Source organism: Pleurodeles waltl, chromosome 7 (assembly GCF_031143425.1).
Source record: "Pleurodeles waltl isolate 20211129_DDA chromosome 7, aPleWal1.hap1.20221129, whole genome shotgun sequence".
In the NCBI taxonomy this organism is placed as follows: Eukaryota; Metazoa; Chordata; class Amphibia; order Caudata; family Salamandridae; genus Pleurodeles; species Pleurodeles waltl.
Window position 1 is genome coordinate 1,038,113,616 of NC_090446.1, and position 27,452 is coordinate 1,038,141,067.

Here is a 27,452-nt window from a genome sequence, read left to right on the forward strand (position 1 = left end):
CTAGTGGGGAGGGACGAAAGTGAGGTGGTGCATGTACTTGAAACATGCAGCTCTTTAATGGCAGTTCATAGCTCCCTGTGCTAGATTATGATTGTAAGTTATGAACTGCACACTAACAAAGGATCTCTGTTGATATGTATAGTGCGTGTTCTTTGCAGACATATTGACCCTCTGCACTACCTTAGATGAGTCAAAACTGCCACTAGACAAAACTCTGATCTCTCTCCATCATGTACTTTAATTATCAGAGTTATCTTGGCACCTTTATTGCTGCCTGATAACTGTTGGATATATAAAGATCTCTGCAGTGCTTTTAAAACTGTTGCACTATCATCCCGCTGCCCACAGGTAACTAAAGCACCCCTCCCCCCAGTCCTTCCAGCCTCTGGGGAAACGCCTGATGCCCAGTCTGGCCAATCCGACCTTTACGTCCCTCCTGCCCTGCCTCTCCTGCTTGCTATCTCATTTCATTCCTCCACTGTTTCCAATGCTGTCTCTTGATGTTTTTTCACCCCTTCCCTGTCTGACTCCTACCTCTGGTGTCTGTCATTTGTGTGTTACCTTTTTTATTTCACTTGCCTTCCTAAATCTCTCTGTCCTTTCTTTCTCACCTGCTTCTGTCTCTTTAACACCTCTCTCTCATTCGCTAAGCTCTCTCTCTCTTTTGCTCATCTGTCTCCTTGCACTGTCGTACTGTCTCTCTTCTGCTAGCCGTCTTTACCCGCTTGCTTGTCTGACACTGTCTGTTGTCTGCTGTTCTTTCTCTTGTGTTCCCTCTCACATATTCCTAGCAGTCTGTTTATAGCTAATTCTTCTCACAAACACATGGTTCAGCCTGTGGTTTTCTTCTTTTTTGTCGTGTTACCAATTTATAAGTTCTGTTCTGTTTCTCTCTTACTTTTTCTTCTCTCTTTCTCAGCTCCTTTCACAACTGTTTCTTTGACACCTGCCTTTCACCCATTCACTCTTTTTCTCCTATCTATCTTGCTCTCACACTCAGCTGTCTCTTTCTAGTCTGACACTTTATAGCTGTCCCTCTCCTTTGGTCTCGCTGTCTCTGTTGCCTACCTCACCGACACAGCTCGTTTCTGACTTTCTCCTCATAACCGCTCATGTTCTTTCTCTTTCTTGCTCTCTTTTCTTCTGTTTCTCTCCTTCATCCATCCTTTACTCACCTATGCTATCTTCCCCTACTCTATAGTTTTTCTTTTCCTGACTGTTTTTTCTCTTGGTTTTGCTCTTTTTTCTCCCCCACTCCATGTGTTCAGTGACAGCAAGAGAGGCGGAAGGGCACCTTTTCCTCAGGGCCTCTGTACATCGCCACAATGAATTAAAAAGTGCATCGATAAGTTTGCTGCATCTGCACATAGCCTAGCAAATCAGTGTTCATATCTTGCCAGACTCTTATTGGTTTGCTTATTCCACCTAGCAAAGTTGCTTATAAGAGAAAAGAGAGATAAAACAAAATTCAGTGAGCTTTGGCTGTAAAATATTAACCTCTTAGCTGCTGGGCCTTACCCCCACCCAGTGCTGAGCCCTTTTTTGGCTCTTTGGGGTAGTTCGCGCTTAGGCCTTCATAACTTTCTGTCCACATAAGCTCCTCCACACCAAATTTGTGTCTTTTTTTCCAACATCCTAGGGATTCTAATGGTACCCAGAGTTTGTGGTTTCCCCTGGAGGAGACCAAGAAATTAGCCAAAATACAGTAAAAATTTCGTTTTTGTTCAAAAAAATTGGAAAAAAAGGGCTGCCGAAGAAGGCTTGTGGTTTTCTCCCTGAAAATGGCATCCACAAAGGGTTTCTGGGGCTAAAACCACCATCTTCCCACCTTTCAGGAACGGGCAGACTTGAATCAGAAAACCACATTTTTCAACACAGTTTTGGCATTTTACTGGGACATACCCCATTTTTACTATTTTTGATGCTTTCAGCCTCCTTCCAGTTAGTGACAGGAATGGGTGTGAAACCAATGTTGGATGCCGGAAAGCTAAACTTTTCTGAAAGGTAGACAAAATTCTGAATTCAGCAAGGGGTCATTTGTGTAGATCCTACAAGGTTTTCCTACAGAAAATACCAGCTGAAGTAAAAAAATATTGAAAGTGAGCTGAAAAAAACAGCCATTTTTCTCCACGTTTTACTCTGTAACTTTTTCCTGCAATGTCAGATTTTTTAAAGCAATATACCGTTACATCTGCTGGACTCTTCTGGTTGCGAGGATATATAGGGCTTGTAGGTTCATCAAGATCCCTAGGTACCCAGAGCCAATAAATGAGGTGCACCTTGCAATGGGTTTTCATTCTATACCGGGTATACAGCAATTCATTTGCTGAAATATAAAGAGTGAAAAATAGGTATCAAGAAAACCTTTGTATTTCCAAAATGGGCATAAGATAAGGTGTTGAGAAGCAGTGGTTATTTGCACATCTCTGAATTCCGGGGTGCCCATACTAGCATGTGAATTACAGGCCATTTCTCAAATCGATGTCTTTTTTACACACTGTCTTACATTTGGAAGGAAAAAATGTAGAGAAAGACAAGGGGCAATAACACTTGTTTTGCTATTCTGTGTTCCCCCAAGTCTCCCGATAAAAATGGTACCTCACTTGCGTGGGTAGGCCTAATGCTCGCGACAGGAAAGGCAACATGGACACATCACATTTTTACATTGAAATCTGACGTGTTTTTTGCAAAATGCCTAGTTGTAGATTTTGGCCTCTAGCTCAGCCGGCACCTAGGGAAGCCTACCAAACCTGTGCATTTTTGAAAACTAGACACATAGGGGAATCCAGGATGGGGTGACTTGTGGGGCTCTCACCAGGTTCTGTTACCCAGAATCCTTTGCGAACCTCAAAATTTGGCCATAAAAAACACTTTTTCCTCACATTTCGGTGACAGAAAGTTCTGGAATCTGAGAAGAGCCACAAATTTCCTTCCACCCAGCGTTCCCTCAAGTCTCCTGATAAAAATGGTACCTCACTTGTGTGGGTAGGCCTAGCGCCCGTGATAGGTTATGCCCCAAAACACAACGTGGACACATCACATATTCCCAAAGAAAGCAGACCTGTTTTTTGCAAAGCACCTAGCTGTGGATTTTGGCCTCTAGTTCAGCTAGGGAAACCTAGCAAACCTTGGCATTTTTGAAAACTAGACACCTAGGGGAATCCAAGATGGGGTGACTTGTGGGGCTCTGACCAGGTTCTGTTACCCAGAATCCTTTGCAAACCTCAAAATGTGGCTAAAAAAACCCACTTTTTCCTCACATTTCGGTGACAGAAAGTTCTGGAATCTGAGAGGAGCCACAAATCTCCTTCCACCCAGCGTTCCCCCAAGTCTCCCGATAAAAATGGTACCGCACTTGTGTGGGTAGGCCTAGCGCCCGTGACAGGTTGTGCCCCAAAACACAACGTGGACACATCACATATTCCCAAAGAAAGCAGACCTGTTTTTTGCAAAGTGCCTAGCTGTGGATTTTGGCCTCTAGCTCAGCTAGGGAAACCTAGCAAACCTTGGCATTTTTTAAAACTAGACACCTAGGGGAATCCAAGATGGGGTGAGTTGTGGGGCTCTGACCAGGTTCTGTTACCCAGAATCCTTTGCAAACCTCAAAATGTGGCTAAAAAAACCCACTTTTTCCTCACATTTCGGTGACAGAAAGTTCTGGAATCTGAGAGGAGCCACAAATCTCCTTCCACCCAGCGTTCCCCCAAGTCTCCCGATAAAAATGGTACCTCACTTGTGTGGGTAGGCCTAGCGCCCGCGACAGGTTATGCTCCAAAACACAACGTGGACACATCACATTTTCCCAAAGAAAACAGACCTGTTTTTTGCAAAGTGCCTAGCTGTGGATTTTGGCCTCTAGCTCAGCCGGCTCCTAGGGAAACCTAGCAAACCTTGGCATTTTTGAAAACTAGACACCTAGGGGAATCCAAGATGGGGTGACTTGTGGGGCTCTGACCAGGTTCTGTTACCCAGAATCCTTTGCAAACCTCAAAATGTGGCTAAAAAAACCCACTTTTTCCTCACATTTCGGTGACAGAAAGTTCTGGAATCTGAGAGGAGCCACAAATCTCCTTCCACCCAGCGTTCCCCCAAGTCTCCCGATAAAAATGGTACCTCACTTGTGTGGGTAGGCCTAGCGCCCGCGACAGGTTATGCTCCAAAACACAACGTGGACACATCACATTTTCCCAAAGAAAACAGACCTGTTTTTTGCAAAGTGCCTAGCTGTGGATTTTGGCCTCTAGCTCAGCCGGCTCCTAGGGAAACCTAGCAAACCTTGGCATTTTTGAAAACTAGACACCTAGGGGAATCCAAGATGGGGTGACTTGTGGGGCTCTGACCAGGTTCTGTTACCCAGAATCCTTTGCAAACCTCAAAATGTGGCTCAAAAAAACACTTTTTCCTCACATTTCGGTGACAGAAAGTTCTGGAATCTGAGAGGACCCACAAATTTCCTTCCACCCAGCGTTCCCCCAAGTCTCCCGATAAAAATGGTACCTCACCTGTGTGGGTAGGCCTAGCGCCCGCAACAGGTTATGCCCCAAAACACAACGTGGACACATCAGATTTTCCCAAAGAAAACAGACCTGTTTTTTGCAAGGTGCCTAGCTGTGGATTTTGGCATCTAGCTCAGCCGGCACCTAGGGAAACCTAGCAAACCTTTGTATTTTTGAAAACTAGACACCTTGGGGAATCCAAGATGGGGTGACTTGTGGGGCTCTGACCAGGTTCTGTTACCCAGAATCCTTTGCAAACCTCAAAATGTGGCTAAAAAACACTTTTTCCTCACATTTCGGTGACAGAAAGTTCTGGAATCTGAGAGAAGCCAAATTTCCTTCCACCCAGCGTTCCCCCAAGTCTCCCGATAAAAATGGTACCCCACTTGTGTGGGTAGGCCTGGTGCCCGCGACAGGAATAGCTCACACAACGGTCAATGTTGGTCCTTACATGAGGCAGCTGTTGACCCTGGGGTGATCCATTCCTGACGCAGGCACTAGGTGTAGGCACTCAAGTGGGGTAGTGTTTTTATCAGGATAGGTGAGGAATCACTGGGTGGTAGGAATTATGTGGATCCCAGCATATTCCTGTAGTTTGTGTGACAGAAATGCGAGAAAAATAGAGTTTTTATTCAACATTTCAGCTTTGCAGGGTATTCTGGGTAAGAAAACTTTGGGGAATCCACACATGTCACACCTCTGTGGACTCCCCCGGATGTCTAGTTTCCAGAAATGTTTGGGTTTAGTATGTTTCTCTATATGGCCGCCGAAGCCAGGACCGAAAACACAGGTGCCTGCCTTACAAAACCAGTTTGTTTTGTGATAGATAATTTTGATGTCTCCAGAATACGATTTGGGTGGTGGAATTTGGATTTGAACTAAATTGAGGAGCTCCCAAGAGAGCACTCTCTCTCTCTGCTTGCCACTGCATTCACCTGCTTTCTGGGTTGGGCTAACCCACTATTACCTCGTTGCTCAGACTGTGCTTGCGAAGGGACAGCAGGACTGTCCTCATCACCTCCCTCATAATTTACTGGAAGAGGAGTTATCGAATGGGACTCCTCCGACTGAAAAATCACTCCCAGAGTCTGCGCCATTGTCCTATCCCTCAGATGCTGTCTCAGTATCTGATGTCTCAGTCTCTGATCCAATGTCAGAGCTGTCCTCTATAACCCGAGTGACGGCAGCAGTCATCCATCAAGATGCCATCTCTGCTATTGGCTAAACTGTTGCTCTAAAACACTAGCCTACGTAGACAGTCACAAAATCGATGGTGTGTGTGAGATACGTGCAATAGTAGAGGCCACCTTACCTGCGCTTCTTCCCTCAATCAGCACGTTCTTTCAAGACACTCAAAAAACACCTTGTCACATACCATTCGTCACAGTCTTTAGCACCTCCTGCGCCCAGTCCAACAATCATTATTGGTGCTCCCACTCCCTCCTCCTTGGATTCCCTCATTACCACCCAGCAAAAGTGCCCTTCATCTCTCCATAGCCGCCCCCCACCCCGCACATACATTTCATTTGTATTATAGCGGAGGTAATGGCTGACTTTACTAATGTACTCAGCTATTTACATAAAATACAGATTTGCTCTTTGCAGTAGGCATATAAACCTTCTGCGCTTCTTTATGGCACTAAAACTGCCACTAGACAAAAGTCTGATCCTTTTGTAGCAGAAACATAATCACAATACTTACTTGACATTTTATTGCTGCCTAAAAGCTACAGTTGAAATGCGTCAGTTGAAGTATGTGCATTGCTTTGAAGACGCAAGCTGCAACTGCAAGACAACTTGTGCCACTTTAGCGCCGCCTTAGCATCAAACAAATGACACAAAGTTGGCCTTTGCCCAACGCCATATTTACAAAGTGGCGCAATGCATGCATTGTAACCCCTTGCACCACATTATGCGTGTGCCAGGCATAATTTATGCAAGGGGGGGTGTTCCCACGCTAGGAGGCCCGAAAAAATGGCACAGTGAAATATACAAGATTTCACTGAGCCATTTTTCTGTCATTTTTAATGCCTGCTAGTGTAGCAAAGTGCCATAATCGCGTCAAAAATGCTGATGCAATTGTTCTAACTACCGCCATGGTACACCCTATCCAAAATATGGTACACACATGGTGGCATTAGAGGGGCACAGGGGGACGCAAGAAAAGTGGCACTGCATTGGATGTAGCTCTACTTTTCTTAAATTCGGCCCTAAGCATGAGTTCTTCAAATGCATAAGAACTTGAAATTGTTGAGGTCCAGTGCTCTGAAACTGTTTTCCAGTGTTGCATTTCAGCTCGTGTCCAAGTTCCACTTTGCATGAAAACGGGCAGCAATAGTAGATGCTTTGTTCCTGATTTAGAGTTTGGTGGACAGGCTACTCGTCTTAAAGTGATGAATATCCTGTCCGCCTTATAAAAGTCAACATAATGAGCTGGATGGAATATCAATCAGGTTTGTGATGGAGTAACCCATCCAAATAAACTCTAAGGGCCAGATGTACAATCGTATGTTTTGCGACTCACAATTTGCAAATCATTTGCAAATTGCAAATTGCGAGTCGTAAAATCAAATGTACCACAGTGTCACAACACTGTTTGCGATTCCCAATGGGGTCGCAAATGACTTACCTCATCAATATACAGGAGGTAGTTCGCAGTTTGTGACCCCATGGGAATGGCCGCGCTAGCAGGGATGATGGCCTGCTAGGGACAGCAGACCACCCTGTCTGTGACTGCTTTTTAAATAAAGCATTATTTTGAATGCAGCCTGTTTTCCTTAAAGGAAAATGGATTACATTTCAACCAAAAAGAAGAAAAGTTTTCTTTTAATTTTTTCAGAGTAGGTAGTGGTCCTTTCCATTTGCAAATGGGTTCCCACCAATTTGAAATTGGTGGTAAATGCGATTGTTTTGCGACCGCAATTACGGTCACAAAACAATCATACATGCTACTGCGACTCGCAATTAGGTAGGGACACCCTTGGAACGCCCCTTCCTAACTGTCAGTTGCAATCCCTATTTTGCGAGTCGGTATTTGCCTGCCAGCTCGGAAAATAGGAATGGTATTTTAGAAAATGCCATTTTGCAGTCGCATACATCATGCCTTTTCCAGTGTTTAGCCTGCCTACACAGCACCGGTAAACTATCAAAAACATACGAGGCTCGATGTTTTGAGCCTGGGGTCCGTACTACTTTATCTGTTAATTTTCCCCGCAGCGCGATCGCGCTCAGTTTTTCCGTTTTCAATTGCAGCGCGATCGCGCTGCATTTTACATAGCGCGATCGCGCTGTGTTTTTTTCTTTTAATTTGTGTGGCAAGGAAAGTTAGGTTAGGAGTTTACAGCGCAAATAGCTCCAACTCGAGCAAATGCGAGCCCCATTGCATTGAAAATGCTTCTTTTTGGTGGAAAGGGAAAAGTTCCGGATCCCTCTATGCTCTTCTACAGATAGGTATATGAAGTGGAAATTGCTCAGTAGCACACAGGGGAAGCGTGTTAGTGTGGGGCTTCACGCACCTAAGGTTGTTTGTAGTACCCCTTAGCTGCCTACTGCTGGTATGTAGAAATTGAGTATTGTACATGGAGGTGACCAGCACCTTCAGACTAAGGAGGATGGATGCAATAGTCCGGGGGGGGGCTTAAAGTTGGAGCATAGTATGAAATAGGGCTGGATTTGCAGAGGGGCAACTGTAAATGTTACAGCTGTAGATAAGCCGAAATCAGGGTTTAGGTGGCCAGGGAAGTGCGGTGGCTCAAACAGCGACTTGGCCTGGGAAGCTGGATTGCCTGGTTGCGGTGGAGGTGTGCATGTAAAGGTGAGGTATTCTAACAGTGTCGCTCGAGTTTCTAGTGCTTGTACGTGTGGGGAGTTGGTAAACTGGCGGTAGCAGAGATGGTGCCACTGCTAACTGTTAAAGTTGATTCACAATCCTTCCTGTACATTTCCACCGCAGGCAGCATTGCCATGTCAACAAAATCCCACTGAAATATTCGTGGGTCAAGACTCCCGCTACACCTGGTGACAGAAATGAGGACCCTTATATCACAGACGTGAAGCCATGTCAGCTATCAGTCACGCGTTTCTTACCTGCGCATTTAATGGTGGGTTCGTTCCAGTTGCCGCTGAGTGGACAGATCATCCTGCGCTGGCCGCTGCGCTGTACGTAGCCTGGCAGGCAGGTGTAAATCACGTCTTCCCCAGGTTCATAGACCCTTTTCTCTGGCTCAGCTGCAGCAAACTCCACCTTAGGAGGGTGCGGGCACGCTAAAAGAGAGATGACAACACAATCCTGCAATCATTATTGACATCAGGTGTTGGCATTCATGTCCTTTTCAGAGATTTGAATCAAAATAATCCTTTCTGCTCCTTTGTTAGGTCTCAATGTTTCCCATTTGTCTTCCAATAGTTTTACTTGCAGCTGAATTCGATATAAAGAATATATGGATTGAGTTATCTATAAACCTGGCAGGTGAAACATTTACTAGCCGAGACTGGGTATTAATAATAATTTTCTTTACCCCTCGGTGAAGCTGCTTGGTAAGGCAGCCCTACTCTGGTCTGGTGATTAGATAACATAACGTATTTGAAAAGCACACATTCACCTTGAAAAGTATCCTAGCGCTAGGGCCACGGATGTTTGTTGTTATTCAACTCAATTCTACTCAGGTTATTGACCTCAAAAAGATGGGAGGCTGAGTGGGCCACTGGGATTTCAATCTGTGGCCATGAGCTCAAATACAGGTCACTGGATTGGGTGCATTAGTCCATGGAGCATTAGTCCAGACCCATATTAAATGTTATGTTATGTCATGTTACATAGTATTTCTAAAACGCAACATCCAACCAAGGATATCTTGGCGGTGGTGAGGTCATAGAGGGGGGCGAATGAGTGAAAAGGTCTGATCCAAGCCAAGTTTATTTGAAGGCTTGCTTAAAAAGCCATGTCTTCAATGCTTTCCTAAAGTGGGGGCCAGTTCCATGATAGTTCGGATCTCTATAGGAAGGGTATTTTACTCCTTGGGCGCATTTACTGAAAACCTTTGTCCTCATGCCCTTACTTTCTTAAACCTAGATAGTACCAAAATGTTGGCTGGTGTTGAGTGAAAGGTCATTTTAGGGGAGCATCATATTAGTCTGCCTTTCAGAAATTATGGGGACACTCCCATTAAAGACTTGAAAACTAAACAGCAGGCTTGTTACATGTTCCTTAACAGGGAGCCAGTGAATATTTTTAAGATAGGGGGGTGACGTGTGCTCTGCAGGGTAATCTGATGATCAATCTGGCTGCTGCATTCTGAATCAACTGTAATCTCTTTAGGTCACTATTACAAAGTAACACGCTCCATTTTAAGATTAAGAGGATTATTTATTGAAATGCAGGTCAACGGCCTCTGACCAACACCAGCTGTCAGGTTCCTGTCCACTTGTCACAACTGCCAAACCCCACAGTCAAGGAACCCCGGCAAGTGGCAACTGCAGAAAGGGACAAAGAAAGTAGGGAAAGGGTGAATACAATGGAAGCAATGTATATAGAATGGTTGTTAATATGCAATTCCCGCATTGGAATAAATTACAACAGTCACTAACGGGAAGGCCAAGGTGTATGATGTTTGCATAATCCAGTCTGGAGCCAATGCGCTAATGGTCAGGCTAAGGTACAGATTGTAGAGTTGATAGAATGTTGACTATGTAGTAGAGAAAGTGGAATGTGGGGAAGGAATGTGTTCATATGAAAAAAGAGGGGTAACAGAGGACAATGGAAGAGAAGCTGGAGGTGACTTGTTGGACTGAATAAACCCAGATATTGAACTACTTCATGTCAAGTTCGTCTTTACATAACTGGCGACAAACTGAAGTCTGTGTGGGGGATAGGCACTGAAGGACCTCCACTTCTGGAAAAAAAATAGGAATGAACTGGAAATTATATCCTTGATGTGGGTAAGTGCTTTACTCTACTGTAAGCTTTGACCAGTGCACAAATTGGGCCAACTGGTTTTGAACGTGGAAAATATTGCCAATCGCATCAAAATAAAGAGGATAATGTTAAGTAAATTGAATCAAGCAAGACAAGTGCATTATTGTTGAGGGGAATAGCACTGATTACTGTGCAACAACGTGAGTTGGCAATTGTATTAAATCTATGTTGCTTTATTTAATTGGAAGCTGCTGGTACAACCATATTCAAGCTGTTACTGAAGGAAACAAGTAATCAGATAGAACGTTGGAGCGCAAGTCTTTTGACTCCCTTCACCGGTGCATAGAGTTGAGCAGTGAGAGCCATGCGTTCTTTAAGTTCTTCACCGGCATGAAAAAAAGCAGCACAAGCCTGCACATTCTTTAAATTCTTTTGTAAACACTATTCGACTGAAACTATCACAAGCTAGCACTCACCTCAAGCCAGAGCAGCTCTGCATCATTTTAATCATGTGCATGTGCTTGGTAACCTGCACTGTTTGTTGTGCACTCAAATTGTCATGAGATACCACTCACTCTCTTTCTTTCCAGGTAAGTGGAAAGGAAAAATAAGTGTATGTAAATTATACTCACAGACAAGGAAAATATGACTGATCAATATATGGCTCCACCTCCCACGTTACTTGCAACTCCTTGTGACCCACCAAAACCATAGAAACAGTGAACAAAAATGTTTGTCATCTACATGCTAGCATTTGGGGCAGATAAATATGGTCCTGTGAGGAGACAGGCAAGTTTTAGGTATTTAGGGGCATAGGTTGTATGAAGACCATCCAGAGATTTCTTTAGGTATGGGAGATAGGCAACTCAGCATTGTATGTGAGGTGTCATTATAGATATTAGATGCATGTTTCATCGCAAAAGTGAATTTAGTGCTAGAGCGACATAAATTATTTCCCAGAGTACAGAGGTTAGACAAAGATATTGCATCTTGTGTGGCCACAATAAGGGGCTTGTCTTTAATATGCCAGTTTGACAACTTGAGGGATTCCCTCATATGGGATGAAATAGGAAGCTGCACAAACAATAAAAGAGTGAAAGAGAAACCACTAATAAAAGATCCTACGCTTGAGTAGACCATTCAAATTGTTAAAGGTTTAGAACATACATAAACATGCTTCAAAAGAAATTCGCAAGAACAATGTGAGTGAGTTAGCGAAGGAGCAACAAGGAAGCCAGGTGTCAGAAATGAATCTATTGGTGGAAGAAATTAGGAAAGTCAAACTAAAGAAGAAAACACAGTAGCAATGCAAATCTAACGAGAAAGCACACACTCAAGCCCAGTCCCAAGGAACAACTCCAAGAACAATAAAGTGTTATCGTTGTGGTGCACCTGACCATATTGGGTCCACCATCATGTGTGCAGCAAGAAGGCTATATGTCGCTATTGTGGTAGAAGAGGACACTTCACTAAAGTGTGCAGAACAAACAATCGAATAGCAAAAGTGAAGGAAATAGATGACAAGTGAAAGTATACAGAAACTAGTGCTGAATGTAAAGGAACTAATTGAAGATGAACAGATTGTGAGGATAATCTCCAAAGGGAGGATAATAGAAAAGGAAAGCAAAGACAAATTGGAGAAAACCCATTGCTAACATGAACCTTGATAACCAAGAGGTGAGGATGTTAGCAGATTTTGGACGTTTGTACACATTACTGTCCAAAGACACTTTCTACAAAAATTGGGGCATGGCAGATACCAAATGGAATGAATAAACATCAAAGAGGTGGGGTCTGGAGGAAAAAGAATAGAGATCAGTGGAATGAAATGGATGGCAATTGAATCTGAAGGGGAAGCGGTACTAGGCATGTCTATATAACGAAATGAGGGTTCAGACCTACTGGGTAGGCGACATCAAAAGGATCTGAAAATGGTTATAAACCTCAATGCTGGAAACCATTCAGAATTGAAGTTCAGAGTGTTGAAGTGGAAATTGAAACACATGGATTGTATGGTGGGAAACTAATGGAAAGATATCCAGAAGTGGTTATGGAGAAACCTGGTAAACTGAAAGGCTTCTCTCACTAAATAATTTTAAAGAAATGTGCAACACTTGTTGTCCACAGAGTAAGGAATATCCCACATTTGATGAGAAAACCTTTACAGAAGGAATTAAACAAACTGCTGGCACAAAGGATAATAGAAACTACTGAATTCCCTGGAGTGGTTGGCACCAGTAGTGGTGGTACCAAAAAGAGGGAGGAAAATCTGGCTATGTATTGACTTGCACGATCTGAACAAAAATATAAGGGTTGACAGGCAACCACTGCCAAATATTTCTGAAATGATAACAGCAATGGGGGGGGGGGGTTGAAGTGGTCTTTAGTGTGAGTGACATGTCCGCCACATTCCACAGATCGACCTGCACGAGGATTCTAAACACTTGACATCATTTGTTCCACCGCTGGTGGCCTACCGCTATTCAAGGATGCCTTTTGGCCATGCTTCAATAAATAAATCAGGGGATTTGTAAAGCGCACTACTCACCCATGAAGGTCTCAAGGCGCTGAGGAGGGGAGGGGGAGAAGGGGGGGAGAAGGGGTGGGAGGTGCTGCTACTGCTCGAACTGCCAGGTCTTCAGAAGTTTCCTGAAGTTTCCTGCAGTTTCCTGAAGGTAAGGAGGTCTTTGGTCTGGCGCAGGTGAGTAAGAAGAGTGTTCCATGTTTTGGCGGCGAGGTGCAAGAATGATCTACCGCCGGTTGTAGTTCTGCGGACGTGTGAGAGGGTTGCGAGGGCAAGGTCAGTGGAGCGGAGATGCTGGATCGGGGTGCCGAAGGAGAGTCGTCTGTTGAGGTATTCTGGTCCAGTGTTGTGCAGTGCTTTGTGAGCGTGGGTGAGTAGTTTGAAGGTGATTCTCTTGTTGACTGGGAGCCAATGCAGGTTTTTGAGGTGGCCTGTGATGTGTCCAGGATGTGGCGTGTGGAGGCATTCTGGCTGCGTTGCAGCCTCTTCTGGAGTTTGGCTGTGGTTCCTGCATAGAGGGCATTGCCGTAGTCCATTTTGCTGCTTACAAGAGCTTGAGTGACTTTTCTTCTGGTTTCGGTGGGTATCCATTTGTAGATCTTTCGGAACATGCAGAGGGTGTTGAAGCAGGAGGAGGAGATGGCGTTGACTTGCTGGGTCATGGATAGTGAGGGTCCAGGATGAATCCTAAGTTGCATGCGTGGTTGGTGGGAGTCAGAGCGGTTCCGAGAGTGGCAGGCCACCAGCAGGTATCCCATGCGGAGGGGGTGGAGCCGAAGATGTCGTCGTGTCGGAATTGAGTTTGAGGTAGCTGCTCTGCATCCATTCGGCGATGGCCTTTATTCCTTTGTGGAGGTAGGTCTTGGCGGAGTCCTTGATGAGGGAGAGGATCAGCTGGATGTTGTTGGCGTATGAGATGATGTTGAGGTTGTGGGGTCAGGCGATGTTAGCGAGCGGGGCCATGTAGACGTTGAAGAGGGTTGGGCTCAGGGACGAGCCCTGGGGTACGCCGCAGATGCTTCAGCCTCAGCGGTGTTCCAAAGAATGATGCAACAACTATTCAATGGCCTGGAATATGTCCTGTGCTTCCAGGATGATGTTGTGATTTTGGGAAAAAGTGAAAGTAAACATGACCAATTGATGGATAAGGTACTAAGATGATTGAAAAGGTATGAATTGACAAGAAAAAAGAAGAAATTCCAATTGAAAAAGAGTCAAGTTACCTACCTAGAGCATGAGATTTCCAAGGATGGTATCAGACCAAAAAAACATAGTAATGGTAGTGAAGGAAGCACCTAGACCTACGAGTGTAGATCAATTTAAGTAATTCTAAGGACTGGCAGAATATTGCTCCAACTTGGTAGCTGACCACTGAGATTGTTGAGCCCCTATGATAGTTAAAGAAAAAGAATGGCATTTTTAAATGGGACAGAGATTGTGACACAGCCTTCAACAATGTAAAAGAGGGAATAGTGTGAGCTCCGACATTGGGACATTTTGATGTCACTGCCAAAGCTCATTTGGCAACTGATGCAAGCAATGTGGGGATTAGCAGTGTTAATGAAGGTTAAAGATGGTGAAGACAAGATAGTGGAGTTTGCACTGAGGCATCTTCAAAAAGCGGAGACCTTGTGCTCTGTAATTGAAAGAGAATTCCTACCATGATGCCAGGGTATCAAACATTTCAAGTACTTTGTGTGGGGACCACCTTTTAAAGTTAAAACAAATCACAAGCCCTTAATACACCTTTTCAAAGGGAGAGGAAAAGGAACTAGCAGGGAATGTGACACCTAGAATATCCAGGTGGATGCTATCTGTGTTAAAATACAACTTCGAAATAGAGTATTTGAAAATGTGAAAAATGTAGTGGCAGACTATCTAGCTTGCCTATAGAAGAATAAAATGTGGAAGTAGACGTAGAGGTAGTGATGGATGGGTGTGAAGAAGTGACTCTGGGAAAGGAAGAATGGAGATTTGCTTTGGAAGAGGACCTTATTAGAATGAGAAAATTGTAGAGATGTGTAAAGGCAGGTTGGGGGAATGGTGAAAATCGTGGTAAAGAGTTGCATACCTAACATAATGTAAAAGATTAATTGTGTGTGCATGAAGGGAAACTGATGTGGAGGAACCAAATCACCCCACCTGAGAAACTTAGAAAAAAGATAATTCAAATTGAAGGACATCGGGGTCACAACATGACAAAGAGACATGTGCGTCAATCTTTCTGGTGGCCCAAAATGGATGAATCTTTTGAAGGCATAGTCAAGGAATGCTAGTCACATGCCAACAGTGATAAGACCAAGATCATAAGGCAACCTCGTTTGGGTTGTGTGGAGTTACCCAGCACGCTTTGGGAAAGAGTGGCCAGAGCCTTTTTAGGTCCTATAGCCAGATTAGATTCTAGGGATAAGTACATGATTGTTTTGATTGAATATCACACCAGATGGTTTGTGACAAAGACCATAGATCACACTGATATTGAAAATGTAGTGAGGTTGTTGGAATTAATTCAGAAAAACACTGGTATCTGATAATGGGTTGCAGTTATTTTTCCAGAAACATGAGTGAGATCCTAAAAAAATTGGTTTCACACATGAACAAGTGCCTTTATTCAGACCTCATGGATTAGTGAAAAGGGTCAACCGCCTAATTATAGAGAATATTCAGCTATCCTTCGTCAATGGGTTGCAATGGAAAGATGACCTGAAGAAATTGACATAGGCATTCAGACTAACACCACATTCTGTGATCAGAGTATCACCTTTCATATCCCTTAAGGGAAGAGATCTGGGAAGTAAAGAGATCCCAGCATGGTTGAAGAGTAAAAAATGTGTGTGGGTGGACTCAAATGCATAGAAAATTGCAAAACTACAGAAACCTAATGAATATTATAATGCCAGGAAAGGTGCTAAGAGAATAGGGATAGTCAGGAAAGGAGAAAGCAAGTTTTTCCAACCATTCAAAGTAAAAGAGGTGAAATGGAGTGTAGTGATTCTGGAGGATGGATTTGTATGGGGGACTCATAAAGCCAGGCAAAATGTCCATGATGTATTTGAAACAAGATATTTATGATGCATGTCTATCAAAATATATGTATGTATGCATTTATACTAATTGTATTGAGTTATTTCTTTGTTATATATAATGGTATAGTGTTTCTTTTTCTGAATAGGCAGATTATATTCAATGTATGTATATAAGGGGGGAGATGTGTAGAGTTGATAGAATGTTTACTACATGGTAGAGAATTGGAATGAAAGGAGGAATGTGTTCATATCTAAGAAGAGTGGGTAACAGAGAACAAGGGAAAAGAAGCTGGAGGTGACTTGTTGGACTGAATAAATTTGGATATTAAATTACTTCTTGTCCAGCTCATCATTACACAGATCTAGGTCAATACTAATCCCAAGACTCTTCGCCACTGGTTTTGGAGCTGTAAGAGGGGCCAGAAGGTGTTAGTCCACAGTTTTATTTTTGCCTAGCACTACCATCTCAGTAATTTCTGCATTAAGGCCACAATTATGACCCGGTTTGCACCACACAACATGGTGCAAGAGTGATGCGAACCTTAAGTCACATTTTTGACTTCACGCACAGCCACTTTGAGTGGCTCTGAGTGGCTTAAAAAATCTGGAGAAAGGCAGCACAGCACAAATCGTGTGTTGCCTTACTTTACGCTAGGGAGGCATTCCATGGGTGTTGAGTGGGTGTTGATCACACACACATTTCTCTTAGTGAATTTCTATTCTCTTCCTACTAGATATCCATCATTAAAATCTTCTCTTTCCAGCCTTCTAGTTATTCCACTGTGAATAAACATGAAGGAGTCATGGGTGCTTCCTGGATATTGTGACACAATATCAGTTATGATACAGTGGGCATTGCATACCACATGAATGTTGAGGAAATATGTTTTTTCCTGTTTCTGAAAATGTATTACAGATGGTATGGGGACACATGGGCACGTGTCCCATCCACATACCCTGTGACATGGGGAAAATTTGCAATCTGGTAAAAATCTATGTTGGTGAATGTAGGTCAGCATGGCATCTAGGAATGCATGGAAGAACCGTGAAAGCACACTTTGTGACACCCCTTCTGCCACTGCAATCACCCCTGGTAACTGCCAGAGGCTAATATGTGTAATTAGCACAACACCTGTACATGAGTAGGGATTGCATTACTGTGCAGGCTCCTGCTTTCAAGATGTGGGTGTTAGAGTGAAATTATCTCCAGTATGACAGCGCTACTTAGCCTGTATTTCTCAAATATTTCTTCCTCAGTTTGTAGAAAAAGGGTCTGCCTGGCACTAAAAATCGTCTCTTGTCTTCATCTCCTCCTCCTCCGCTGAACAGCCACTATTTGCACTTTATTGCAAAATGGTAAAGAGCACCCATTGTGGTAAACCCTGAAGCATTCTGGGCTGGTTTATATACTCCCTACCAATTTACTACCGGTTCAAAATCTGTGCTAAATTGTATGTGCAAAAGATTCATTTTGCGACTATCCGCTATTTGTGAATGCAAATAACATACTGTTTGCGAATCACAAACAGGGATTTCCTAATTGCGATTTAGTATTTGCATTTGCAATTTTTACTGACTCACAAAACAGTTATGCTGCATTGTCATTTCGGGTTTGTGAATGTTTTTTGTACATCGCAGACAGACATTTTTGCATTTGCAAACCTCTTTGCAACCCTTTTGCAAGTTGCAAAATATTTGTACCTGTAGCCCTAGATTTTTGCCAAATTTGTTGCTGGTCTGTTCAGCCATTAGGCTGTAGTGCTGTCCAAAAATCTTTATGGAAATTGTATGGGCAAGTTGTTTTTTGTGACCCCCTTTCTTCTCAGGCCACACTTGAGGGATCACCCCAAAACCTTTAGTGAAGGAGCTGAGGTGGGTGAACTTTTTTGTGGAAAAGATAGATACAGATAGGTATACATATATGGGTATGTATATATATGTGGAGAAAGCTGTATATATAGATATATTTAAATATATACATATATATATATATATATATATATATATATATATATATATATATATATATACATATATATATATATTCTGCCTGACACATAACCTGTTCCTCTTTGATAATGAAAGTTTCTTACAAAAACAAGGGACAGCTATGGGAGCATCCTCTGCTCCCACCTATGCCAATCTATATATGGGCTGGTGGGAGAAGGAGGTGGCATGGTCAGAAAGCAATAACATCTATATGGATAGAGTGATATTGTGGGTGCGATATATCGACGATCTGTTCATTATCTGGGATGGCACAGAACAACTGCTGTTGGAATACATAAATGTATTAAATAATAATCAATTCAACATTTATCTAGATGCCATCTACAATAGAGATACCATCTCTTTTTTGGATGTCCTACTACAAGTAGAAAACAATCATTTAAAGACATCCATATATCGAAAGCCCACGGCTTGTAATTCTATATTACATGCCAATAGTGGACATCCCCACTCACTAAAATGGAGCATTCCATATAGCCTGCTACTGCGGGCCCGCAGAATATGCTCTGATGAAAACCAATATGAGTTGGAATCTAAGGCTATGGTTAACAGGTTTTTAAGTAGAGGCTATCCTCCAAAAATCTTAAATGATGCTTTACACAGAGTACGGAATAAAAGCAGAGATGAGTTACTTTTTAATAACTCAGTAACTAGTAATGATTTCCAACATACAGCACCTAGAATATTTCTCCAGTACAATCAACAACATGAGTCACTCAGAACTATACTCCAAAAAAATTGGCATGTTTTACAGAACGATCCCATTATTAATGATCACATAGAAACCCATCCGTCCATAACATTTCGTAAAGCACGTTCTTTGGGAGACTATCTAACTAGAAGTTATTTTTCAGTAAAAACCAATACATCTTGGTTGAGCCAAAAAAGTTTGGGATTTTGGAAATGTGGCCACTGCAAGGCCTGCAAGTATGCTAAAAACACATACAAATACCAAACTTTTGATGGTCGACAGTGCGAGATCAAAGATCGGATTACATGTGACACTGAATTTGTGATTTATGTCATCGAATGTGGATGCCAGAAAAAATACATTGGAAGTACCATTCATAAATTAAAAGTTAGGTTCTTACAGCATTTTAGAGCCATTAAAAATCAGGACAAGACCTATCCTCTGGCTAAACATTTTTGGGAAGTACACAAAGGAGAATGTGGCACTTTAGCTTTCTATGGCATCAAACACATTAAAAACAACTCCAGAGGTGGCAATAGAATACTCGAGCTCAGACAAATGGAATCCAAGATGATTTTATTATTGGGATCTGAGTCCCCATTGGGGCACAATCTTGATGCTGAGCTCTATGTCCATCTTAGATGAAAACACACTGTTCATTGCTTTTTAGATGGAGACTCCCCCTGTGTTTCAATTCCTAAAAATAGTAGTGCTAATTTGGCAGTATGTTATCTATATTTCCTTTTTAGGAAGATGGGTGATAAGATCTTATCTACTTAAATGATCGTGCCATGATGTAATCTGTAAAATAGACATGACTTAATAACTTTCCCTAGTTTGAATTCATATCACAAACTGATGAAACATAGATGGAATTAGTGCGTATACAGATTTGTACTGTACCATTGATGATGATGTTTGATTCCATTTTATTCTTCTATAACTTGGCGACTGAAGAATATTAAATATCATATATAGAGTTATATATGTACATCTAGATTATAACATGGACCAAAAGATCAACAGATCTGACTGTTTTTAATTGGAGTTTTTGTAACACTTCTATGCACTTTATATGCTCTTTTGCACTTATTATTAGTTTAGTTTTTCAGCACATTGCACTTTACGCCAAGGCCTCATTTTAATACAACATATTTATATGTATGTGTATGGAATTACCTAGTATACAGATAAGGACAGTGAGGAACTAGATTTGATTATACGGGCATCCGATAAAAACTATGGTATTAAAACATAACTATTGTCACTACCTAAACATGATTTTAATACAAGACACTAATTAATTATAAATAATTATATGTATATATAACGAATGATAATTTAAACATTGTAAAATTGAAAAAATTGATATTACCGTTTCTTCGTTTATATTTACACTATTATTGTTCTTGTTATTTAATTAATGTTTTTATATGATCAAACATTATGAATTATTGGAAGCAATTGCCTTTTTTCCTAATATATTTATTATTCAATATTTATTCCTTATGACTGTCCAATTTTAACTTTGATGTTATCTGTAAATATTGGCATCAATGTAGGTTTATTCCTCTATTAATTGTTGTATCTATAATAATTATAATTACACACTTCAAAATGGCCGCCGCGTTTGTAGTACATCACAGTGTTATAGAAATAAATGTAGGACGTAATAGCTATATGTAAATGATGCCGGCTGATTAGCCAAACTGTCCAGTAGAAGGCGTTTTGCCGAAACGCGTTGACAGACATCTCATTCGGGACTCTGAATTACCTATATAAGCTAAATAAATAAATTTATCAACTAAATACGAGCGCTTTGGACTCAATTGACCTCGACACTTGGGAGATACGTGATGGGATCGGTGCAGCCGTCAGATGGCTATCAGTCCATCTGTTGAAGAAATAATATATATATATATATATATATATATATATATATATATATATATATATATATATAAGATGTGTTATTTTAATTCTACAATCAATGTATTATACACATAAAATAATTCTTATAAGAATATACTAATTATATTATACATTATATAGCATATAACTAATCAATTTTCAAAACATATGAAAACATTTTAAATATATTCAACCATTATAAATAATATTTTAAAATATATATAGCTAAAATTTATATTTTTAAAATAAAGTAAAAAAAGTAAAGCATTTCAAAATATAAAACACAATGGAAATAGAAATTAGAAAATAAAATACTTTAAATATGCTTGAAATATTTTTAAATAATTCTATCATAAAGTGTGGTAACACAACTATTGTATTTACTTATGTTGGATGTATGGAATCGTCATCTCCCTACATTTTTTAGGATGTTGTGGTATTCCAGAGTGGGAGGTTGTAGCAGTGTTGGGAGGTGTGGAGTGCTGCTGGGGGATCTCTGCTGTGTATTCTTGTTCTCATTAAACTCTGGACTCCTTCCGTTTCCGCTTGTTTTTAGTCCTTAGAAATAACACCAATCCAAAATTATCAATAAAATACAAAATATATTAATCTAACTAAAACCCTGAAAAGTCCAGTACTAATAAGGGGAAATGTATACACTTCGGGATTAACATTTACTTTTCTAGCTACAGTCTAACAAACACTGGGGAAGTGCATACCTTGGGAGTAGAGAGGAGAGGAAGAGAGCAGAGTTGCTGTTTGAAGTGTATTCTAATAAACATATCAGAAAGTGCATACTTTGATGAAGTCAGATGTAATATTTCTAGTGCCAGTATAACAACCTTTGAGGAAGTGCATCCTGTGGAATGATAAGCTTTACTATTCTAACTCCAATTTTCCAAATACTGGGGAAAGTGCATATTTTGGCAGGTGCTAGAGGAAGCCAGATCTACTATTCTTCCTCAAGTTGAACAAATGTTGGGGAAAGGGCATACCTTGGGGCGGTGGAGGTGGGGGGGGGGGGGGGGGGGGGGGGCAGTTGAAAAAAAAAATCGTATTAATCAGTTACCTTCCCATCCCCCAATAAACCAACAACCCAAAATAAACATTATACATAATTATAATATTGTGTGAAAATAATAAAAAATGAGTTTCACAATAGCATAAATAATGAAATAAAAACATAATACAAAAAAATAAAACAACACAATACATACGATATTATAGTAAACTATATTTTAAACTTTAATAATACTGTAAAAAATAAAGAATGATCTTTTACGAATCAATATTTTTGTCTACTATACTTTTGTAGTCATGATGTTCTGACAATGATATTATGGTGAAATTAAATTTTGGAGTCAATATCTGGGGGGCACCTTGGCCACTTCTGTCTGGGTAGCCAACAGAAGTTTGCTTAGTTAGACTTGTAACTTTTTGTTTATCTTTATAAGAATGATCAGCAGTATGTAAGTAACAATCCAAATACGGAACATACTCTTGGCCAAAACTTGTGGCTGGCTGATGGTGTCATTCATGAAATAGTTTTTGCATGCAATTTGTATATGCAACTTGGTTGCATGCAAGTTGTGCATGTGCATGTGTGCTGCTTGTAAACATAGATGACTAGGTAAATGGTTGCATCTCTGTGTGCCTTTGTAAATTTGTGCTTGTGTGGGTACATAGAGACCTGTTTCTGTGTGGTTGCATATGTGCACGTGTTCCCTGTATGTTGCTGTATGTTCTGTGGCTTTGTGTACATGTACTGTACAAAAACAAAGGGCCTCATTACAATTTGGAGTTTTTTTGGGAAGACCGCTGCAGTGGCGGCTGCCAAAAGACTGCCATGTTGGCAGTAATCCGACTGCCGTATTAAGAGTTACACTGAGAAGTCTGCCAAAAAACAGCCAGCTTTCTGAAACTGCCAGGAAACTGGAGGACAGAAAAGAAGCAGTCCCATCACCAGCACCGCCAGCCCGACATAAATCCACCCATCAGATTATAAATCCACAAATCACAACCGCGGTTCTTCCTTGGCAGAAAACCAATGACGGTCTTAACCGCTGCGGTCTCAACTCACATCACAATGAACACAGCACCACATTGGATAGTTTGAATACCCACAACTGACACATATCCACACACCTGACACACCAACACACTGCACTATATAACACTACTCTACAAAACCCACATTCCATTGCAAACAGAATGCCACACGGAACACAGACAAGAAAAATCGTTCTCAGATATAGAAAAACCAACATTAGGAATCCCATACATTTCACTATGCACACATCACACACCTGCACAACATACACAACACCCATTTTACAACGACACATAATCCACAACAACCGTCACCTACTTACATCACAATACCTACACCTCACCATATACATTTTTCTGTAGCCTTTTTCTTTGTGCACTACCACGCCATCTTCACCACCACTACCATGTCCCCACAAAAACACCCAAGTTCCACGGATGATGAGTTGAGGGTCATAGTGGACGAAATTGTCAGGGTAGAGCCACACCTGTTCAGAGCACAGGTCCAGCAAACATCAATTGCCAGAAAAATGGAGTTGTGGCAAAGAATAGTCAACAGGGTCAATTCTGTAGGCAGCTATCTACGAACAAGGTAGGACATCGGGAATAGGTGGAATGACCTCAAGGGGACGTACAGTCCATGGCCTCCAGGAACCAGCAGGCGGTACAAAAAACTGGAGGTGGTCCCCCACCTTCTCCCCCTACTTTCACATCTTGGGAGGAAAAAGTTTTGGACATACTGCATCCTGAGGGCCTGATTGGAATACCTGAGGGAGTGAAGTTGTGTAAGTAGCCACATAATCCATGTCACACAATTGCCATGTCCTGCATGCTCCCTCACCACCTTAACCCACCCCAATTAACATACCACCCACAACACCTCTGTCCAAAATACCTGATACGCCTCTCTGGCATGCCACACGTCCACTAAACTCACTGGCTCCACAGCCCTTGGAAATGGCACATGAAATACTGGCAACTCATAGCACTACACCTCCCAGAATACAATATCCCACCATTACGAAAATCAGAACAGTGTGCCAAATTAGAGATGTCATGAATGTCAAACTAACTACCAATCTAACCATCTTGAATGTTCAAGTGTGAAACAGTTAATGAAATTGATAGCAATGCAATGGCCCACTCCCACTATCATCACAACCAAAACACAGCTATTTCAGAGTGCCCAATCGTTATGCCCTTATATTAAAGATTCCTAAGATTGAAATGTACTCACCTGGGGGGGAATACAGATGGCAAAGTGGGTTCACATGCAGTACATCCAGATACAGGTCAATGTCTATTACCTACTCACATAATGTGCCCCCTACTCTGACACTATTGTGCATTGTACAGCTCTTATGTGTGCCATCTATTATGCCAGACAATTAACTAGGCAACAAAGGTGAACACCCATGTAAAAAATCAGAAAACATAAGATGATATCAGCAGTACAATTACTACCAACATAATTTAACAGCTGAACACATGGTGTATGGAATTCAAGTTACAGATTTTCACGTTAAACGAAGTTAGATTGTACAGCAGCTGCCATTGTCATTCCTGAGGATCATGTTAAGGCACTGTCTGCATCTCATACAACTTCAATAATACCCCACATGTAACAGTAAGTCTGTGTTCCAGTTCTCCCACAAGTAACCTTGCAATTGTTACCATGGACAGGATACCAGAGACTGTCACTACCCCTCAGGATGAAGGCCCAGTGAGGACAACACACCTGGATGTCTGGAAACTGATGATGAAACTGGCGGGGGCACCTGGTCAGTCAGTAACTGTCAGCCTCACCCTGCCCACATCCACTCCTCCCAGCCCCGTTGCATCTACAACACAGGCAACCATTCACCCCCAAACCTGTGTCCCAAAGACTGTCTCATCAATTGTGTGCCCCACCATACAGGTACCTGAGTCTTCTCTTGTCATCCCTGACAATGATGGTCCTACCACCACTGGGAGTGGGCACACTGTGCCAGGGGCACAGGCACGAGGGGTTAGGGTGCGAGGGAGGGATGCTGTGGGCCAGAGGATGGGGGGGTCAAAGAGACAATACTGACCAGGAAGCCATCTCACAAGTCTTGGGAGCCTACCAAAATTCCCAAGGCACGATGGGCCAGGTAATCACCATGATGGGGAAATCCAAAAGCTGGGCCAACCACCAGGAAGTCATGCAGCAGAGGCAGGCACAAAATGCCATCCTGGCTTCCATTGCTGGGGTGCTGAGGGACATCACCACTATCCTGAGTAGGTCTGCAACACAACATCAGGCATCTTCCACTAGTAATTACTCTTTAGGCCCTTCAACATCTGCGGCTGCTGGTGGAATTGAGGCCCTGTCAGGGGAAGGACATACCTTTTGTAGCAGAGAAACTCCCCCTGCAAATTTGGACGTCCACCCAGACATCAGGAGGAGAAGATGCCAAGACCAAACCCACTGCCAAGAAGTGGATCTCTCCTGACTTGTTCCCCTTATGTGCCACAGATACACCCTGTTGACTGTTCTGAAACATATCTCCATTTTGCTATGCTGCAAGGACACTGCACTTGTGTATCCTAATGGTGGAGCAGCTACCCTGATGATTTCAGCCACCATGACTGAACCCTTCACTGTTTACTTTGTGTGCTTTTAAGTTCACGTCTTTACATATTGTTTCACTGTCCACAATACATATGTCCTTCTATAATGTACAACCTTTGTTATGGACATCACACATGGACTCCATCAGCAGGAGACTCATTACAATAGGATTGCACCATGGACAGATTAAAAACTGTTGAATACTGTATCTACACACATTTATCGGAATATATGCAAACAGCACATAGAGTATAACTGATAGTAACATCAGGATGTTTGCTAAGGTGTCAAACAATGCTAAACCACAGGATACAGAAGTTAGGGACATGTCGATCTTCCTACAAGCCAGGAGATGTACATATTGGTCCTTTGCATTACTCTGTAAAGCCTTATCACATACCCATACCTTAGCTTGGTAATAATCATAGCCCATGGTACAGAAAGAGATCAGTATTGATGTCCCCAGTCCAGGGATCTTTCACTTACATTGGTCACATACCTGTAGGCTTGCCACTCACCTATGTCAGTCCACAGACACATGCACATGGGTCTGCAAAGGAGGAACACATTGACTGCTAGGTTTAAAGTAGATTACATACAACAGAAACAATTATGATGGTAGAGGCAATGGTTCTACATTTCCACGTGTCAGACGCATATGGACACACAAATGACGCCATTTGACCACCTCCAGTAAGCAACAGGTTAGCTTGATGGGAAAACACATTTCCACTCCAGTGGCCTGACAGTGTGGCTATGTAGTTACACTCTACAAACTCATGGCAATTAGTACCTGGTTTCAGCTATGTCCACTTCTCATGTCTGCCTGCAATTCCCATCTGCTTCCGACATTGTCTGTCACTTGCCAAGGATGAGGAGCCAAACTGGACCTCTGCAAATCTGCAACTCTGTGATTGACAGAGACACGGGACAGGACATAGCAGAAAACATTCCTCAATTCAGACAAGTCATGTTCACAAGTGTGACTTTGTATGTGCAATAACAAAACATGACACTGTAGGCCACTCTGTCCAATGCACAATACAAAATTACAATCTGCATGCACAACTCACTCACAGGCATTGGCGATACCTACTGCCTCACAGATGATGGTAAAAAGGAGGTGACATGCTACTCATCAACTCTAGGTAACAAAAAGAAATCACAGCATTGAGAAGACATCACATACTTTGAGTCAGTTGAAGTACTGATTGATGAGATCTGCCCTGAAGTCTCCTGCTTCATCTTCATCTGCCTCATTATCACTTGGCAAATCACATTTCCAACCACAGGTCCTGCTGACTCCTCCTCATCTGGTAGGAATGGTATCTGACATTTCAGGGCAAGATTGTGGAGCATGCATCAGGCAACAATAATTTGACATACCTTGTTGGTTGAGTAGAGGAGGGCTCCTCCTGATATGTTGAAGCATAGAAATCTTACCTTAAGGAGCTCAAAAGTCTGCTCCACGACACGCCTTGTCCTTCCATGGGCCTCATTGTAGCGATCTTCCCCTGGCGTGATTGGGTGGTGTCAACAACCAAGAATGGTTCGGATAGCCAGAGTCACCTGTAAGCAAATAGGTAGGAAAACACAAACAAATATCTAGGACATGCACAATTGTGATGGCAGGAGATAAAATTTGCAAACACACATTTCAAATCTGACTTACCAACCAGCCAGACCCTCTCTGTGTTGAGTCATGTCATCAGTAGTAGGATATTTCTGTTCCGCATGATGAAGGAATCATGGACTGATCCTGGATACTTTGCACTGACTTGTGAAATGTACTGGTCTGCCAAGCACACCACTTGAATGTTGATGGAGTGGTAGTTTTTCCAGTTCCTATATGCCTGTTCATTGGCACTAGGGGGGAACCAAGGCTACATGGGTGTCATCTATGGCTCCAGCTACATGTGGATTGTGTCCCATAGCATAAGACTCTGCCTTCACATAGGCCATATCTGGGGGGGAACCTGTTGTAGCTTTCCAGGTGTTCCAACAAACCACCCAGTACATCCTTCAAAATCAGACTGAACATGGGTTGAGACATCCCTGCAGTTAGGGCTACTGTATTCTGAAAGGACCCAGTGGCCATGAAGTGTAGCACTGACATGACTTGAACGATGGGAGGAAAGCTGTAGGGATTGTGATTGGCAGGCATCAGATGTGACTCCAACTGATCACAAAGATCAATGATTGTATGCCTATCCAGGTGATATGGCTGGATGGTATGTC

General features: G+C 42.2%; 1 protein-coding gene across 2 annotated transcripts in view; it reads right to left on the reverse strand.

The window, feature by feature from the left end:
* The window catches only part of APOH (apolipoprotein H), a 388,934-nt gene that overhangs the window by 285,451 nt on the left and 76,031 nt on the right, over positions 1 to 27,452 (reverse strand). For both annotated transcript variants that reach the window (XM_069199884.1, XM_069199885.1), the window contains exon 2: positions 8,583 to 8,759. In XM_069199884.1, the coding sequence (XP_069055985.1) occupies positions 8,583 to 8,759 (177 nt within the window). The remainder of the gene's footprint in view (positions 1 to 8,582; positions 8,760 to 27,452) is intronic.